This window comes from Rhamphochromis longiceps, linkage group LG6 (assembly GCF_057381845.1).
Source record: "Rhamphochromis longiceps isolate RC_006_pf linkage group LG6, R_longiceps_female_GT1.1, whole genome shotgun sequence".
In the NCBI taxonomy this organism is placed as follows: Eukaryota; Metazoa; Chordata; class Actinopteri; order Cichliformes; family Cichlidae; genus Rhamphochromis; species Rhamphochromis longiceps.
Window position 1 is genome coordinate 42,372,947 of NC_140562.1, and position 20,013 is coordinate 42,392,959.

Sequence of the window (20,013 nt, forward strand, 5' to 3'; positions counted from 1 at the left end):
GAGTGCCAAAAAAAAAAGAGCCACCTGTAAGTTTAATGGATTCATCATCTACATCACCTGAAGCGATGCCACAGTCCTCTGGAAATAGAGCTCAATCAGAAGCAGAACTCACAGATTACAAATTACAAAACAGCTTCTTCAAACAGGCAGTCAAATACATCCCCCCTCTTCTTCTCCTATTCTACCGCAATAAGCCCCTACCCCGAGAACTACAAGTGCATTAACCCCTGTCCCTCTCATTCTTCATTTTTTGCACTGTATATTATAATCATCATCCACTATTATTTTGCATATATTACCTCACTGTTTGTATCTTTATATTTTCATATTAATGCTCTTGTCTGTTTTGATGTTGCCGCGAAAACTAGTTGTTTTAAACATTAACAATAAGGATTTATTTATTAATTTCCAAATGTGCTGCTTTTATGTGCACATTACAGATTTATTGTTGTACAAGTGTTCATCCTGCAAATCTTTCAATTTCAATTCTGTTTAGCCCCTTAAAAAATAATTGTTATTATTTCTTATATTATAGAAAATATCAGATTGCCTCAAATGTTCAATGATAGAATAAAGGTTCATTAAAATAACTATGTTTGTCAAAAAAAAATAAGCAGTTGTAAACATTAGAATGACACCATCACCTTTTCAGATCTGGCAGGAGCTCCTTTGTGTTACTTACCTGGTGATGTGAGGATTGTTCTCTTCAAAAACAGATCTTTGGTGCTCTTATTTTGAGGTTTTCCCCCAAACTGACTGTAGAGGGCAGCATGTCCCATCCCAGGATACAGCCTGGCGGTCTTTCAGCAGAAGAAGAAGAAACTATTTTTGCCCGGGTTGCTAAAACATCACTTTTATGTTATAGACGTCGATCAAACCAGCGCTAAATGATTTGTTTTTTGCTAACCTAACGAGTGTGAGATACCTGAAGGAGACGGTGGTCGCTTCCTTGTAAGTAAGAACGTGTTGCTGAACATTAATATTCAGAGATCGTGTGTCAACATTAGCCATCGTGCTAGCATTAGCGGCTCCGGTGTGATGCGTTTGTGCTCCTGTCAGATCCGCAGGATGAAGGTGAAAATCAAACAGTGGAACGGGGTTGCCTCCTGGCTCTGGGTGGCCAACGATGACAACTGTGGGATCTGCAGGATGGCCTTTAACGGCTGCTGTCCTGACTGTGAGTATCAGAGCTAATAACATAGCACTAAGTAACGAGTGGCTGCATTAAAGATGCAAACATAACAAAACAAGATTGTTCTTTGGTGGGTTTGCTTCTAATACATATAACGCTTTATGTATTATCCGACCGACAATATGCCAAATTTATCCTGGCCCTCCTGTTTATACAAACTAAGTAGTGAGAACGGTGGCAGAGACGGGCAAAAAAAATCACCACTCTACAAAAAAACGCTTCTACAAGCTGTGGAACAATTTTAGAAAAATGTTCTTCAAGATAAAATTGCAATGCCTCAGAATATCGCATCGTCTACAGCACATAATATCTGTGTGAAGGGGTTATGGGCAAAAATCAATATTGGATACCTGTGATCATTGGGCTGTACTGCATTTAAAAACAGACCCGATTCTGTCATGGAAATCACTGCAAGGGCTCAATAACATTTCCAGAAATCACTGTCAGTGAAGACAGTTTTACCACAAATATCCACAAATCCAGGTTTGTGTCATCCAAAGAGCAAACTGTATGTGAACATGATCAACGATGATGATGATGATCATCATCAACATCTCCTCCGGGCTCATTCAAAATGAACTGAGGGGAAGTAGAAAACCTGTTCATAGGTCAGATGAATTGAAATTGTCTTTTGGAAAACATGGTCACCACATCCTCTGGACTAAAGAGGAGAGGAACCTTCCTAGTTGTTAACAGCACAGATGCTGTTGACACGGTAGCATGGAGGAAAAGGTGTCGCTTAGAGGCGACTGAAAGAAATTGATTTTGGATATCTGTGGGTGAAATTAGCTTCTTGTGTTGTCTGGGCTCAGCCTTACGGACAGGATGAGCACTTTAGTCAGGAGACGCTCAAAGCAGAACCTCAGCTGCTCTAGATCGAAAGGAGACAGTTGAGGTTGTTCTGGTGGTGTTTCAGGCATGTCCAACTGGGAGGGGGCCCCGAGTTACGATGAAGAGCTTGACTGTATCACTGATAAGTGGTGGTGGAAAATGGATTGATGGCCGCTCCAGTGACCCATCTTGGAGATCAACTCCAGCTGCAGTATCTTGTGGTATTGCCCGTAGGTTCTTTAGGTTGATATTGAAGACCGCCACAACAGCAGCTAGGCCTGTGAGCCACTCACTGGAGAAAAGGCAACACGGGAAAGGTCACAGGTAGCTGATTAACAGCAACTGAACTTTCAAAATAAGAGCAAATGCCTAAATTGATCGGGGATGGCACTGCTCACACAAATGGATGAAATGAGTTCTTAAATATACTTAAGTGGTCTGTGTGGGGAAACACTTGTATCCTCTTTTAGTATTACAAGAGGATATCTGCTAATCAGCAACTGAATGCAAAATCCTGCCCAGTCTCTCTAATGTGTGTTTTTGTTTGTTTGTTTGTTTTGCAGGCAAAGTGCCTGGGGATGACTGCCCGCTGGTCTGGGGTCAGTGCTCCCACTGTTTCCACATGCACTGCATCCTGAAGTGGCTGAACTCACAGCAGGTCCAGCAGCAGTGCCCCATGTGCCGGCAGGAGTGGAAGTTCAAGGAGTGAACCTGTGGAGGCGTCACTGCCACAGAGACGAAAGGCTCGCTCGCAGACTTTTATGTAGACTGTAAATAAATCTGTGTTGGTACTTCTACTAATGCAGAACACACGCTGAATATGTTTTACTGTAGTGGATTTGTGATTAAATTAAATAAGAAAAAAAATGCGTTGTATTGAGTCTGTCTTGGAGGTCTGGCTGATTATTTCCTTGGATCGTGACGTTTATGACTTTGATTTCATGGCAGCTCCACACTGATGTATTATTTCTTGTTTGTTTGTTTGTGTAGCTTTTCATATTTCAGAACCTGTCTGGATAAAAATGGACAAAAAATTTACAAGGTTATCAAAACAATGCTACTTAAATATCTTCTATTCAATTTATCCCTTAACTCTTGAATGTCTCCACAAACTAACATAAATTGTTTAAGTAAGGTCTTAAATAACTTAAATAACTTCAGTGCTCTTTAACAATTATTTTCTAATTCTGCACATCTAATGGAGCCATATAGACCATTCTTCCAGAACATATCCTCTTATTTACTGACACACTGGGGTTGGAGACATGTTTCCTGTAGATGAGCTTAGATCTGGGGACAATGAAGGCCGTAGCAGATGATTCACATGATTTTCATCCTCATCAAACTATACAGTGACCTCTGCTGTGCTGCGGTGGGAGATGACTCCCATCCGGATCCAGTTGTTTTATCAAGAACAAAGGTCCAACATGATCACTGTGTAATGATTTGTACTGACTGTTCCTTCCAGTGCTTTTTATTTCACCCCTCATTTAAGAGCCCATATATTTTTTCATCAATGATTAATAAAATGTTTGTACTGAAAAATTACAGTCAGTCATTCTAGATTTGCTCCATATTCTCACCTGGCTAAAGTAATTTAGTTTTATATTTTAGCTTTTGTCCTGTTTTTTTTTTTTTAAGTTTAGTTTCACGTAGTAACTAGAGAAATTTTTCAAATACCACATTTTGTGGAGGACGTGAACATGTCATGTAGTCATCATTTTTAGTTTCAGCTGGTTTTAGTTTCTATTTTAATTGCAGTTAACTGTAATAACCTCAGTCCATGACCATCCTGCATGGCGTCTGAGGTGGTAAAAGGCAAAATCACTTTTAACTTCAGGGATATTAATCTGTTCAGTTAGGAAACGGAAGCTATTGCGAGTCCAACTGCAAACCTGCTGTCTCAAGTATGTGGAGAAGGTACCGGAAGACAGCCGAACAGGGAACCTCTGAACTGCCACATGAGGAGCCATATTTCGGACATCCTGCTGCATGCGGTGTGAGCAGAAACCTGATGTAGTTAACAGTTTAAACCACTAGGTGGCAGCATTTACCGGGATAGTCCCAGTGACCCCGCCCTCAAAGTCGCGTCAGCAGTACGGAAGTAAACAGCCTGCTCCCTGCTGCTGTCAGTTGGTGTTTTCTTTTCTTAAAAACAGTAATTTCACAGCTGGTCGTGTCTTCATTAGCAGGCTGACAGATGTCCGCTTCTCCCGCAGAAGATCTGCTCCAGCAGTGGGAAAGGTCAGAGTGCTGTTCTGTCTCAGCTACTCACAGCACACCTTAAATACGACCCAGTTTTTATTCTGCAGTTAAGTCCATTAGACTCGTTTTGCTCCAAACGTTGCTGATTCTTTATCTTCAAAGTTTTCCAAAGTGTCCCATCCAGAAGAAGTCAGCTTCAGTGGATGGTGAAATACCAAAACAGCACCAGTGCCGTAGAGTGTAATCATATTAGGCTTTATAATCGTTTAACGCAAGGATACAGTTATAACGACCTCATCCATATTTTGGGATCCTAAAATGATAAAAATTCAGCTTCAAGAGTGATGATATCTTAAAATACCAGAGGTCTCTATTCTTTAAAAATATATATTTTCAGTATTTTCATTACCATTATTTAATTTCATCATGATTGTATTTATTTCCTGTTTATATTCTTCTTTTCTCTCTGTGTCTCTGTATCTTTAAGAACTCAGTGTTTGTTCATCCTACATTAGAGCAGCAGTAATTGTTTGACAGTAAATGGTTTTCTCACCTGTCTTACTAAAGTTTGTAAAAATGTCGTTTGTCAGTAAAAAGCAGCGACTGTGCTGACAGATGCTGCTGTGCAGGGGATGCAATTTCTGTCAGGGCCAACTACTTTGGCACGACACAGGCAGCTCTTGGAGCTGAGCCACCTCCACACCTCATCAGCCTTTCATTGATTTACTTGTTTGTAAAGACAAGACCAATGATATCATCATGTTAGTCTGTATCATGTCCTGATGTCTCTGATTAATGTGAGCGTGTGGAGCTCCTGCTGTCCTGCAGAGAGACACAATTACAACATTTACAGATATTTACATTTCAACAGTACAATACAATCAGCTGACTGATTCTTCTTTTAGACATTATTAAAAATTCACGATGTGAATGTCACTGGTTTTGAAAGCTCTCGAGATAAGCCCTTGTTTTGAATAATTAAATTAGTTGCAGTTCTACAAACCACAGCAGGAGGCGAACCACCTGGGTTCATCAAGCCACTGTGAGAGTTTCAGATTTGTTGCTGTTAACAGCCCTTTTGTCTGCTATAGACTTTACATGCCGGCCTCATATTTTTTCATGAAGTAATTGCCAGCGAGTGTGTTTATATTTGTTTGTGTTTATGTTTATATATTTGTTTCCCGATGCAGTGAGCAGGCACGTCTGAGGCAGCAGGTGCTGGAGGACGACACAGAGGACTGGCAGAGGAGCCCAGACTTTTCAGGTCTGGAGCGAGTTGGTGGGATGGACCTCTCCTTCATCAAAGGGGATGACGTCAATGCCTGTGCCCAGCTTGTGGTACTCAGCTACCCAGATCTGCAGGTGAGCTACAGAGATAAAATAACCCTGTAATGCCAAATATATCATATTTCATAAAACATTAGTGTTATTTTATAACCCTAACCCCCTTTATATGTTTTTGTTTGTTTAAGATAAATAAAAGATTACAGATTAAAACTCATATATGTAAATTAAAATTTAATTTCCATTTTTCAACTTGTGAGAAAGTTCAATAAACACTTGAGTTAAAAACATCGAAGCTTTTCTGACCTCTAGTGGTGACAGGTGGGAACAGCAGCAGTGCTTCGTGGAGAAGGCTGAGGATCAGAAATTGAATTCCACAGGCTGCATTTTTTTCACCAGTGACACCTTTAATGAAAAGGAAACACATGACGATACAAAATGCTATCCTTAAAAAAATGCTTGGCCTTTGAAGGCTTTGTAATACGTGCAGCTGGAATATTGCGCAAGGCCAGCTGTTCACCTTTAAAGTAGTCGCATTTACTTTGTTTGGGCACTGAATACAAAGTCCTTATGGGCGTTTTTCTCCTCTTGCTTCCTCGCCTTGAAGTCACAGCTTTTTTTATGACTCCTGAAAGCTGGCGGCATGAGGAAGAAATTATTCTTGCTCTCGCCGGGGCTGTCGGTATGTTCTAGGGAGCCGCTGAAGTGATTTTAAATGTTTTACCCTCACCTTTTGATAACTTCTCCTGTGAGCTTCTGCCTGTGGGGCTTATGAACAGTCATATGCCAACAACGTTATTTTAGGCATATTAGAATGCAAACCCCGAGGAGCGCATATTTGTTTTCCTCAGAGCTGCTGCTTTCTTCTGTTGGCTTTCTTTTTTCCAAGACAAAATTTTTTTTTTTCTTGGCCTTCAGAAAAACATTTTGATAAATATATACGTTTATGTCAAGTAATTACAATGTTAAATATAATTAAACTTCATGCATAGATATAGCTTCTGATCCAGTTGTATAGAAGAAGACAATAACCTTTCGTTTCATTTATAACCTGAATAAAATCTTTCCTGATGAGTTCATGCACTCAGCCGCTCCTTTTAATTTTTCTTTAATGCAGCGTGATCTCTGATTTTGTAAATTATGATCTGATTTAAAGTAAAATAGAATTGTAAACACACAGAAAAGCTGTATGTAGCCTGTGTCCCTATTTTTAAAATATACACATAAATTGAAAACAGTAGTCTGGCAGTGAAAGTGTTAACATGCAACAGAGCTCCTCAAAGTGACCTTCCCAGTCCGGCTTTTCATTTCATTTACTTTCCCAGCAGCCTTTCACCAGCACTGCTCCTCGCAGTTATTTATCTGTGCATTAACACGGCCTGCTGGCAATTTCCAATTATAATTAATGACATATGTCACCATACATTGTTGATACATGGACCCAGTGAGGCTAATGAAATGTGTTCAGAAATGTTGTTCAATAATGTGATTATGTTCCCTGCTTGTTTTCAATTTACTTCAACATTGCCACCTGAGGCTATTTGGGGCTCAAAAGAATGCTAGTTCCACGTTCCACAGTGTGCTCACTGCTGCTGCAAGTCACACAGAAAAAAAGCAAAAGTTGTATAATTTTATTGTTTCTCACTGAATAAATATGCCTGTGAGGAGATGAAGGTCACGGCAGTCGACAATGTGACAATGACATATCCTGAAAGGTGTTCGGCATTTCTAAAGCCAGATGACAAGGCAGGTATTCAGAAACGTTTCTGCTGTGAGCCTCTGCGAGCTCGACTCGGCGGACAGCTTTTGTGTGTTTTATTTGTAGCTCATGCCCGATAACAGCCTCGATAACACGTGATGCTGTTAGATGTTACATCATTCGAGATGTGAGCACATCTCTTCGCTGTGAGCAGAACAGGATTTTATATGCTGGTCAGAAAGTTGCGACAGCTTGTGCACCTGTAATCTGCATAAGGTCTCAGAGGGTCTCCTGGACCCTGCTGGTACCTCACAGGATACTCGGAAGGAGATCATGGCAGACATGTTTACCTGCGGCGATGCTGCTTAAAATAGACAGGACAGCGAGGGAGGTACATACATGGATCCTGCCAACATGGGAAAGGCTGTTTACAGTATATATTGTGCTGATTTTACAACCCGCTGTGGTTCTAATCAAAATGTAGTCTGCATGGCAATACTAAGACTGTTAATTAGGCAATATTGATAGTGTTTTACATAAACAAAGGGGCTCTTTTCTGCTCCAGATTTGTATTCATGGACACATAAGTATCTTTGTATTATTCAGTTCAAAATAACCCTCATTTATCTTGTGCCGGTGCAGCTCTTGAGTTCAGTCTCCTATTAAAAACTAGTTTAGATCCTCTTCCTGTAAGCTAACTTTCATGGAGCATGGAGAAACAATGTTGTTGCTCTTGCTTGGCTCGTATGTGTTGAGCCTTATAGTTGTGTATTCTTCTGAGACCTCTCCATGTTCATGATTGGTGATCCCCGTTTATTTTGAACGGGATTTAGAAAATATGGGCTGACTCATTACAAGTTCATGTGGCCTCTTGTGGTTGTCAGACAATGAGTAGATATCCTGCTGTTGAACTCGCTCTGCACTACAGGCTTCCCGAGGATGAGATTAAAAATTAGATGTACACCAAAATTTTATGAGTTTATACAGTTAAACTGTAACTGTGTCCACTTAATTGACCAGGTCACTTAAATGAAATAAATTGTCAGATGTTCAGAATATACTCACAGCCTTTAATCAACAGGGAGCAGATGTTTCATTTTGTGCCAGATGGGCGATGTTGGTGATTATCTTGTACAGCTTCTCTGTGCCTTTGGACTCACCCTTACATATACACTAGGGTGGACGCATTTGTCCAAAGCACCCTGACAGTGTCCCTGACTGACTCATTTATGTACAGTCATGCAATAATGTAGGTTTTCACAGGACTCTGTGCAGTGCTGTGAAAAGCTGAGTACAGACTTACTGCTTCCTTAGAACATAAAAGGCTGAGAAGCGCCAATGCTGCTAATCAAATGCAGCACCTCTGTTAAAGCAGAAGTTTGGGCGGTTTGCTGGTCTGTAGGATTCAGGTGTGTGTTAACACAATGCCATAAACATCCCAGGTGTGGATGTCACAGCAAATTCACCCCAAGGTCAGACCATGCAATCGTCAGTGAAACTGCAAAAGCCCAAGAGCTCCATCTCAGATTCTCAAGGCCTCAATTAGCATGCAAACGTTATGTTAAAAAAAATGAACAAAGATTTTTTTTTTCAAATGGTTGCCAAGAGAAATCGTCTGCTCTCCAAAAGTCCTCAAAGTTGCATCTGAACAAACCACAAGAGTTGCAGAACCAAAGTAGAGATGTTTGATTATAATGCACAGCACCACATCTGGAAAAAAAACAACATATCAGCACAAACACCCCATAACAACTGTAAGCACGGGGATGGAGGGGCGATGATTGTGCTTGGGCTTGTTGTGCAGCCACAGGACCTGGGCACTCCGCAGTCACTGAGTCTACCATGAACTTCTCTGTATACTTGTGGTCATCTGACTGACTGAAATATGGATATCCTGCAGAATTATCCAACGTGGCTTAAAGGTTAATAACAGTAACACACTCGTTATGTCAGCAGAAGTGGCACCTGGCAGATACTGGCCTGTGTCAGCCCACCTGTCAATCAAAGCAGCCATGCCCCTAACAAAATTTAAAAAAAGATGGGTTATTAAAAAAACAAAAAAAGGTTTTATGATGAATGAAGGTGATGAAGATGTTAGTGTGGGTGTCTGTGGAGACTTTGGAGATTGCTGCTTGCAATGGAGAAATGAAATATTGTGATAATCCGACGGTGTAGTAAAATTCAGTCATAAGAAATGAAGCAGTCTCTGCTCCCTCCTGCCAGGTGCTGTATGAAGACAGTCAGATGGTGACCCTGACGGCCCCCTACATAGCCGGCTTTCTGGCATTCAGAGAAACTCCTTTCCTCCTGGAGGCTCTGCAGAGGCTGAAGAAGAACCAGCCCACACTCCTTCCTCAGGTCTGGACGTGCTAGAACTTGAATAATGACCTCTTAGTGCAGGGGTGGGCAACTCCAGGCCTCGAGGGCCGGTGTCCTGCAGGTTTTAGATGTGTCCTTGAGCCAACACAGATGATTCAATGGCTGAATGACCTCCTCAGCATGTCCTTAAGTTCTCCAGAGGCCTGGTAACGAACTAATCATGTGATTAAGGTGTGTTGACCCAGGGGGATATCTAAAACCTGCTGGACACCGGCCCTCGAGGCCTGGAGTTGCCCACCCCTGTTTTAGTGACTACTGAAATGGGTTCTGTTCGTTTCTGTCAGATTAACTTCTCAAAGCTACACAGACAAAGGAAAATATATATATCTTTTTGCATTTTTATTTGACCAGGAAGTAAAACAAACTCTTTTTCCATTATTTTGTTGATGCTGATGGTTCATATTCACAATAGAGTGAAAAGAAAACATTTTAGTTTGTGCTTGTTAACCTTAGTTTGCAGTTTTGGCATAATTCCTACAGATAAAGTTAGAAACCTGAGGATTTTGGGCAAACTAAGTAATTAAAATTTCTTCAGTAAGATCTGAGTGTTATTATTGTGATAACTATTATTATTATATTTATGGTAGTAGTACTAGAAGAAGTGATATAATTCCCATCTCCAGGGCACAGTGAGCTGGAAATGTTTTAATAACCGATAAATCCTCCAAAGTGGAAAAAGTTACTTATGAATCCAACAAGACCGACAACCTGCTAACGTTACTGGATTTGGACAAGTGCTTTAAAACCTCGCATCACGTTCATGCACATTAAGTGAAGCTCCTCTGTTTGTCCTCTCGGTTTTTTGTTTTTCTAAAGCGACGCCTCTTGTTCATCTTCACCCACTCGCTTCTGTTTGTCGCAGCCCACACGCCTCCCACTCTGTCCCTCTGTTGTCCTCGTGCACGCAGGTGTGCAGAAACACACACATTCACACTTAGAAATTCATGCACGCACACACACACACACACACACACACACACACACACACACACACACACACACACACACACACACACACACACACACAAGCTCAGATTTACTTCCAGTGACATTTAGCTCTGGACAGATGCAGTCACTGCTCCCTTTATCTGCAACCTTTCAAGTGAGTGTTCCTGGTGACTTATGATTCAAGCAGAAATATGTCTGCGGAGTCACCTTTGGCTTTAAAAATTCATCGGTGTGTTGGAGCTGGAAGCGTTCCAATATCAGTTTGAGGAGCTCTTACTAACTTCGGCTTTTGAAGATCTTCTGCCATCCCAGGGTTATAGACACAATAGATAACAACAAAAATCTTTCACTCTGGACATTTTAGTTGATCATATCATTCATAGCACAGGTAGAAGCAAAAGATTAATAATACCTCTGTTGATGAAGTAGCTCTGTTTATTATTTCACCTGTGCTTTTAATCCTCAGACACGTGGAAAAGTCTGCTGTGGAAAAAGCGAGTAATATCGAGCTTCCTGCAGTCGAACTCATTTCAGGTGTGTTCTCTCTGCAGGTGGTGTTTGTGGATGGGAATGGTCTCTTTCATTACAGAGGTGAGGCGACTGACCGAACAAAGATTTTAGATTTTCTGTTTTTACTTTAAAGATAACATAATGTAATAAACTTTTAATAACACTGATAAAAAATATTAACAGTTCACTGTAAAAAATCGAACAAACAACAAAAATCTAAAAACACACATTTAATGAATAATGTGTTTGTTAGTTTCTCTGTACCTGTACAATCATCGCCCAGTTTTCCCTCAAGGTCATCTTCTTGTCCATCTGGACCTATGCGATTAACGCTGGATTCAGAGGCGCCACCAAAGGGGGGCCAGGAGGGGCACTGGACACCCCTTAAAATTTGCTGGCCGCCCCCCTGTCGCCTCTGTGACCTCTGTGTTGGTAATAATTTTAAAAAACGTGAACACAAGAGTGAGGAAGAATCTTTAAAGGGATGGATGGATTTTAAAATCTTATTTGGTTTTCATATGTACATATTTTGAGTGATATCAAATCTAATAGCAGGAAATAAACTAGGTATATAATTCAGTTTTTTCTCTCTTTTTTTGCCATATTTTTCAAGTAACCTATATTTGACAACAGCAATAAAATTGAAAACCCTGTTTTTGGTGTGCCACCCCCACATGGCCACCCCTATGAAAAAATTTTGGAGCGTCCCTGGTTGGTTATATCAACACCTTCAGCTTGAACTTAATTTTGTGACATAAGAGACAGCTGTAGGGATTCAGATCTGTCGAGGGTGGAGGGAAGTGACCAGCGGTTGTATGTCTGTGTGGCCAAAGAAGTGACACACATAACCTATGTCCAATGATTGTTTTCCATGAGCCGGCTCGGGATGTTAGAGTACACTCATCTCTGTGAAAGGAAAATGGAAAAAATGACGTGCATGCCGATGCTGCTGTTCGGTCTCTGGGTCGTACGTAGCATGACACTCGTCAGCAGCGCATCTTCAAAAAAAGAGACAGCTAAAAATTTCAGTCTGATTTTCACTGATCATTAATTCACAGATTTGCATTCAGCTCCACTCGAGCTTGTTAAAAATACTGAATTCAAGGTGAGTCTAGCGAGGTTTGAGGACAAGCTGTATAAACTTTGGCTTTCACTAAAGGGACTGTTGGGTGTAACACCTGATAAAATCAACCCTGAGTGAATCACCGTGAAGCCCTCTGTTGTAACGTTTCTTTGCATCACACAGTTCGCTGAAGCACGTTTACTCCCCGCTGTTTAATTTTGGATGTGACTTGATTGTCGCTGTTTGGATCGTTGCAGAGTTTGGCTTGGCGTGTCACCTGGGAGTGCTGTCAGGGCTGCCCTGTGTGGGCGTGGCCAAAAACTTGCTGCAGGTGCAAGGAGTCAACAAGAGTGAGGAGCATCAGTCACAAGTGAGAAAACATCATCTCTTTTTTAAATTTAAGATCTTTTTTGTTTTAAACGTAGATTCTGTAGGTTTGATGAGTCAATGTGTGCACTTTGTTATGCTCAGGTCTCCAGTCATACAGCATTGTTGTATCCATTGTGGTTTTCAGTGTTATAAAAAGGCCATTTCAAAATGACGAGTCTAAGACTTGAACGTCTGTTTCTCCCACCGAGCTGCAGAGCCTCGTCACTCTGCGGTTTGGCCTTCAGAGCTCTTTGATGTAAAAAAGATGAAGAAAACCTGCTTCATATTTAATGTTTCTTTTAGTTGTGTACACATGTTTCTCTTGTAAAAGAGCTCCCAGTGTTGACAGGAGTCACTGGATGAATTATTTAAGTTTTCAAAGTGTAATCGCTTTCTCTGCTCGCTGCATCTAAAGAGAAAAGCAAAGAAATGTCAGAGAGGGACGAAGCAAAGGACAGAGTTGTTTTTCAGTGTGACTTTGTGTGTCATCTAAACTCACAACTTCTAATTCTACGTGTGTGTGTGTGAGAGTGCGCTTTGTTTGCGTGTATTACTGTTCTCACTGTGACTTTTATTGCGAGCCAAGGCTTTGCTGTGTCGCTAACGCTAATGTGACTTTTTGAATACAAATCAAGCTGGGACAAATGTGCACTGGTCAAAGTATACCTGTGGGACAGCAAAACCTGGTTTTCATTAATATGCAAATGCTCCCTTTGTTCCAGTCTGCAGCTCAGCGACCTGCTGAGGAAAAAAAACAAAACACTTTAAAGTTAAATCTACCCGATGAAACGAGCAGGTGCGTCAGTTATCATTTCACTTCAGGCCAAACTGAACGGAAGAGGGACAGACCAGTGAAGCCACAGGAAAATATTAAAAAACTGTTCCCTCTTTTTAATGTAATAAGGATGAAAAGCAACATCAAGTCAAACCTAATGCAACTAATGAGTAGGAATGAACCAAAAACTACATGTGGCATAGACTAAGGAACTGCAACAAAACCAGCGCAAACTGAGTAAAACAACTTATACAGTCAGAGGTTTTTACAGGAATCTGTGTAAGTACACCTTCACTCCATCCATAGAAATTATAGGAAGTTATTGGTACTGAATCATGGAGTTTATTTCGTTTTTCAGAGAACTGCACAGTCCTGTGAAAACTGTGAAAGCTATTTCCTTTTTGAGGCGGGAGGAGCAGAAGGCGGTCCGACCAAGCAAAAACTGATACATCAAAAAGATCAATAAAAATGCTTTGTCTGAATCTTACATGAACTACACACATTCACATGCTCATGCAGCTCCAGGAGATTATTTAAGACTTCATCTTCCTCGGAAACTTCCAGATTCCTCACAGAAAAAGCTCGAACCCTGTGGCCTTCTTGTCTGAGTTGACAGTGAATTAGCTGAGCTTAAGTGTGGTCACTTCTGAAAAGCCATTATGCAAATTCTAAATAGAATCTAAAGGTCTGCAGTTATGAGCATTTTAATGCTGAGTGGTCCTCCAAAGTTTTGGAGAGGAGCGGACAGACATCTGATCCACTTCTCAGTTAGCATCAGATACATAGTGTGATTACAACCCCGGCAATCTTCATGTAGTCGTGTAAGATGCTAATTCAATTCTCTGCAATGTATCCATCTCATGAATTAGTGTTAGTGGCTTTGGCGTCAGAAAAATTACGCCCGTCTTTTCCCCCTGGGGGGAATCTGATCTTTGTTTACACCTATCATGGTCACCCCCGACGATCCAGTCACACTTATCTACTGAAACAATATGTGTCCAAATACATGTGGCTCATTTACTTTCAGGATCAGGTAGCACAGGCATTACACGGCCATGCTGCATGTTTGGCTCAAGCTATTAGCTTTGGATCAGCGTGAAATTTTAGAAGTCCCTTCCTGCCCATATTGATGTAATTGTCACTCTCTGGGGCTCTTTCTAATTTGTCTACAGGCACGCACACGATTGCGGCGCTTCAAGGGAACACCAGCTTTGGCGCTTGAGCGCTTGGTGGGAAATTAGCTGTGAAGTAATCTGTGAAACACAAGCTATATCAGGCTTCCTACCAAATTTCAGAAAATTAGCTCTTTTGAAACAAGATTAGCCATTACTGGAGCTACGAGCACACCGCCACGTACCACTGACAAGCGATACGCTGCCATACTCGATTAGATCAGATGTCAGAGTTTCTTTCAACATTTCCAGCAAACAGAGTTTCTGAAAGCCAATATGCAGTCTGAGAAGTGTCTCTCAAGGTTACAGAAGTTTCTCTTAGTTGCGGCAATTAAATGTGCAAACCTTGAAAGTAAAGGTGTGTATGTGCGTCTTTATCAGATGGAGCCTCCTTGGAAAGGTGAAAATGAAACACTGTATAGCACAGGGATTGTGTTAATGTACGAATGCACATAATATGTTGCAGGATGAGCCTGTGCTCAGAGAAACTATAATGTACATAAATTTTAAAGATGCACTGTAAAACAAATATATTTTTGCATGGAGGTTTGAGTTTCATTAAGAAACAGTAGACATCTATTCAATTCAATTCAATTTTATTTATATAGCACCAAATCACAACAACAGTTGCCTCAAGGCGCTTTACATTGTAAGGTAGACCCTACAACAATACATACAGAGAAAAACCCAACAATCATATGAACCCCTATGAGCAAGCACTTTGGTGACAGTGGGAAGGAAAAACTCCCTTTTAACAGGAAGAAACCTCCAGCAGAACCAGGCTCAGGGAGGGGCGGGGCCATCTGCTGTGATTGGTTGGTGTGAGAGAAGGAAGACAGGATAAAGACATACTGTGGAAGAGAGACAGAGGTTAATAACAAGTGATTCTATGCAGAGAGGTCTGTTAACACATAGTGAGTGACTGAAGAAGAAATACCCAATGCATCATCTGAGATGAGAATATTAAAGTCACTCCAATTTTATCTGTTTATTTTGGGCTTGATAGCAATTAGTGGTCTTTGTGTCACCCAAAGTTTGTCAGGTATAAAATGTAAAAGGTCACACCTGTATTACACCTGTATGTAGGTCAAAACATTTTCACCATTTTTTTACTTAAATGTAACTTGTTCAGGGATATTTTTTCTGAGTTTGGTTGCCTTTAATAGAGATTCATAAAATTATATGAATTCTGCTTTAATAACTTATTTAAAAGTTTCATCAATCTTCTGATTTATCACTCGGGGGAAAAAAAACAAAACTATTTTGTAAGAGTGATTTAAATCAGTTTAAAAATTCAAAGAAAAGAGCCTGTAAACGAATGTCAGCCTCCAAGACTGAAAACAGAAACAGGGAAGTGCCAAAAACTGCAGTTCATCAAATGACCGCTTGAGGCTGAATACAAAAGTTAGACTTCAGTCTTAAAATCATATGATAAAGTTAGGAATGGCCAACATGACATCAGCGATTAGTTAGTAAAGTCCCAGCCAATGTGAAAACTTGTGGATGAGACCAAATATTGATGGCTGTTAATCACAAGGTATACCTTCCTAAAGCTCAACTTGCTTTATCATCCTTTTTGAGTCCTATGACGACCTTAATTTACATCAAAGACATCTTAAACTCATCAGTAAAGTGTTTATTGATGTGAGCAGGAGGGGAATTTCACAGTTTTATACAGCCAGACTTTAAACCGGAGGAGTCACCCTCTGCTGCCCTGAAAACAGTGGCTTCACTCAGACCAGAAAGCTACACCTGCCTACAGTACGTGGTTAACATGCCAACTTTATATTTGAAGCTTTATTGCACATAGAGTTGTGTTTTTTCTGTAACTCACCTATTTAAATTGTATTTTAGGTATAAAAATAGCATTTTGCTTCACCTCATCTAATTTCAATCCCAGTTGTGTTTGTGCACTTATCTGCTTAATATGGCTTGATTTGTACTAACACACCGTCTAACCTCCAGTTGTGGAGAGTGAAATTCCAGTGTTATGAGCAGTGCTGCACTTATAGATTCACTTTGCTAATAAAGCGAACGAGTAAGCATTGGCTGATTTTTAGACCTCCAGCCTCTTGTCAAAAGTGTGTCACCGAAGAAAACAACGGGCAGAATGCCAGATGCGAGGCTTTAAGACATTAGTCCACATACAATGTGTGACTATGATTAAGTTCATCTTTTATATACAGTAATAGTCAGTAAAGCAAAGTAACAAAGGCCTTGAAAACAGACAGCTGTTTGTTCATCTTTAGCAGTGAATAAGAACAACGGATAACTTGTTAAGATGGAGAATCATTAGGTTGTATTGACTGCCTTCTGTCATCATTAAAGCACATGCCGTGAACATGAAAGCCCTTCTCTCTCTGCTCGCTGTTTTTTTAGTTGAAGCTGAACATGATGTCCCTGTGCTGGAAGTGATGCAGTGGGCCTTTGTGTGAGCCGAGCTTTAGACAAAAGAGACAGGATGAGAGAGGGTAGAAAATGTTTCTTTCCCTCCTTTTTGTCCTCAGTACACTTTTGGAAAATGTTATCTCTGTTGAAGTTTTGTGTTGCTCAGAGTCCCTCAGGTCTTCGTCGTCTCTCCTCTCTTTCTTCCTCTCTCCCTTAACCTCCAGTTTATCGGTCCTCCTCTCATACTCTATCCCCTTTCTCGCTTTCATCTCCTTCTCCCTGTTTGTCTCTCTTTGTCTCTTCTCTCACTGATAGCCTGGCTGTAACTCAAACTAGTGTGTTATTGATGACTTACCCCGTGTTTCTGACTTCTGGTGCCCTGGCTTCAGTCCTATTCCTGTCTTTCACAGACACACACACACACACACACACACACACACACACACACACACACACACACACACACACACACACTATTGGCCTCATCCCAGCCGGGATTGGATGCCCCGTGCGGCCCCTCCTGTCTCCCTGCTGGCTGCTTGCTGTAATCAGTCATAGTAGAGCAGACACTCCATCCATCATGGAGGCTAAACTCCCTTCATCGCTCTGGCCCATAACCCAGAGCACACCTGTCAACAGCAGCCCGCATCACTGCATCTGACTTTGCACCGTCTCTTTGACTGTGAGAACAAAACTTTAGCTCTAACAGAAATCAAGAAAGAGGTCATTTAAAATCTTTCTTTGAGTCCAGCATCCTTCAATCAAAAATGGAGGCATCTGGTCTGAGTGTGAAGGCTCTGCAGGAGGTTAATACTTTGTTTCAGCTTGCTGCTATTTGTTTTGGCATCTGTACATCTGTTTTGACTTTGATTTTTGTTTCTTTGCCTCCACAGATAGCTGCTCTGCAAAGAGGAGGAGACAGCTTCCCACTCATAGGCGCCTCAGGCAAAGTGCTCGGAAAGGTGCGGTAAAGGACAGATGCACAGAAAATAGAAACAAATACCTCTGACAAAGGTGTTGTGTTATTGCTGCTGACTTCAAAGAAAACCCTCGCTGCTGAAAGTCAAACGCAACAAATTCTTTATGATGATCACAACTGGAGAGCGAGATGAATGCTGAAAAGTTACAGCAGACTTCTGTCTTTGAATTCAGGCACTGCGAAGCTCTGACAAGAGCTCGAAGCCAGTGTACGTGTCTGTGGGCCACAAGATCAGCCTGGACACAGCTGTCCGCCTCACACACGCATGCTGCCGATACCGGGTCCCTGAGCCAATCAGACAGGTGGGCCTATGTGCACACACACACACACACACGCACTGTAAAAGTGCATTGAGCCATCATGAGTGTTCAGCAGAGCAGCTGCAGGAACGCTAGAAGCCTTTTTTGTGAACAGTAGAAACAAAAGTTGAACTTCTCATCTTAGAAGCAGAACACTGTTTCAGGGAGCGAGCAGTGCTCACCACTTGTGTAACAGTGTCCTGCTGTGAAGCGAGGAGGTGTGAGCATCACGCTATGCAGTGCTTTATTGGCAGCAGGGCCTGGGAGACAATTTAAAAATGGAGAGAAGAAGAATATATGCAGCCAAATTAGGGATGTTCCAATTTTGGCTGTATTTTTATATGAATTCCAGCCCCGGCGCAGAAAACTGTGCAGACAGTTTCAAACGATAAGATGATGCCGGCTGTCAGACACAAGTGCAACAAAGCTATAGTGTGACACTGAAGATATTTTTAACTGCAAGGCAGACAGGATCTTCGCAAAGTTGGAAAGTATATGGTTCATACTTTGCTATTATATTTGAGATGCACAGAAATGAATGGATGATGAACAGAGTGAACTTTTTTAATTAGGCCAATGATATTTTGCTTACTTTAGACGCTCCCTATGACCAACAACAAGTAAAAGCTCTTTTATTCGACTAAGAGCCATGTAACCATGCTTTGGTTACTTAAAAAAACCTAAAATCAGCTGTCATAATGACAGCTCTGTAGTGCCACCAGTTCACCACATTGACACAGAGTGCATTGTGCTTACAAAGTAAGCCTTCATAGATTAAAATATGCACTCAATTATCTTTTTAATTTAAATTTTAAATATTTATTTATTTAAATATTTTAACTGAGAGAGAACATTTTCATTTTAATTATTATTGTAATTTTTGATATGTTAAAATACTTTTTTTTCCAAATACTTTTCATACTTGATATCAAAATTAATAAAATAAAATAAAAAGGCACAAATATTACAGTTGTTTTGAGCATAACTGGTATGTTATCTGTTGCTATTTAAGTTACATTTTGTTTGTTTGTATTTTAAAGAGTTTCCTCCTGGTTTGTGAATATTGAGTCTTTCGCTAATTATAGATGCAAAATGATACATTTGTATAAAAGTGTGCTCCCCTCACCACTAGTCAATTTCCTTCCTCCTTTACTTTGCAAAGGTGAGACGCTGTTTTTGTTCTTCCATCACTCCTTAAAGTGAAACATAAATACAGTTTAAGCCAGAGTGCATTTTATCACACTGTCATGAGGCAACCGAACCTTTGATTAAATGTTTACGGAGGCTGGAGGTGTGTCCACAATCAACATTTTTTTTTAACCTGATTTCAACTGTTTTTTCTTTTCTGATAGACATTACTGATTTCCCATGAGCCCTCTGCACTGATTGGTTTTGGTTTTGAAAATGCCACCGATAAAAAATATTTATGCGTGAGGCTCAATGTGCTGTTGATTCCTTTTGTTTAACTGCAGCCCGCAAAAATTTAAGACAACCCAATAAAGTGAGCTGAATTGTCGCCCAGTGGTGGCGATTAAGTTCACTATGAACTTTTTAGTGTCCCTTTTCTCTTGTTGCTCAGCTATATCGTACTCTGCCTCCTGCCCAGTGCATGCTGGCACTGGTAACGGGGTAAGTTGGGATAGAAAGTTAAGTGCTTTTTTAAATGTCTTAAAAGTTTTACTCACAACATAAAATAGCAAAAACAACCACTAAATGTTTTCCTGAGGAAGAGGAGGAACATCACCTCATCTTTTTCTTTCTGCCACTAGGCTGTGCTGTGCTTCTGCAGTGCACCATATGATTACTGCAAGCCACCTGACTGCACTGTAAACACACACACACACACTCACACTCAAAATCAGTTTTATCAGTTTTTTCACCAGAGGAGCTGCAGTAGCAGCGGCTAACTCACCTCCTCCT

The 20,013-nt window shown here is 40.8% G+C and overlaps 2 protein-coding genes across 5 annotated transcripts in view; both read left to right on the plus strand.

Moving 5' to 3' along the window:
- The first annotated feature begins 781 nt into the window (after nt 1–781).
- Nucleotides 782–3,517, plus strand: anapc11 (APC11 anaphase promoting complex subunit 11 homolog (yeast)). Its single transcript, XM_085408755.1, has 3 exons — nt 782–951; nt 1,060–1,177; nt 2,587–3,517. Exons 2-3 carry the CDS (start codon nt 1,069–1,071, stop codon nt 2,730–2,732), a joined length of 255 nt encoding a protein of 84 aa, XP_085264881.1. The 5' UTR covers nt 782–951; nt 1,060–1,068; the 3' UTR covers nt 2,733–3,517.
- Nucleotides 3,518–4,127: 610 nt separating this feature from the next.
- LOC146668798 (endonuclease V-like) overlaps nt 4,128–20,013 on the plus strand; it is a 68,493-nt gene continuing 52,607 nt past the window's right edge. For 2 of the 4 annotated variants that reach the window (XM_085410817.1, XM_085410815.1), the window contains exons 1-7: nt 4,128–4,267; nt 5,419–5,590; nt 9,435–9,569; nt 11,090–11,129; nt 12,369–12,481; nt 17,709–17,777; nt 17,968–18,096. In XM_085410817.1, coding sequence (XP_085266943.1) covers nt 4,224–4,267; nt 5,419–5,590; nt 9,435–9,569; nt 11,090–11,129; nt 12,369–12,481; nt 17,709–17,777; nt 17,968–18,096 — 702 coding nt within the window. In that variant the 5' untranslated portion in view covers nt 4,128–4,223. The other 2 variants (XM_085410818.1, XM_085410816.1) reach the window with 2 other exon arrangements.

Coding starts and splice junctions, on each gene's coding strand:
- anapc11 (XM_085408755.1), top strand. CDS start 1,069: ATGAAGGTGAAAATCAAACAGTGGAACGGGGTTGCCTCCTGGCTCTGG. Junction 1,178..2,586: donor TAACGGCTGCTGTCCTGACT/GTGAGTATCAGA, acceptor TTTGTTTTGCAG/GCAAAGTGCCTGGGGATGAC.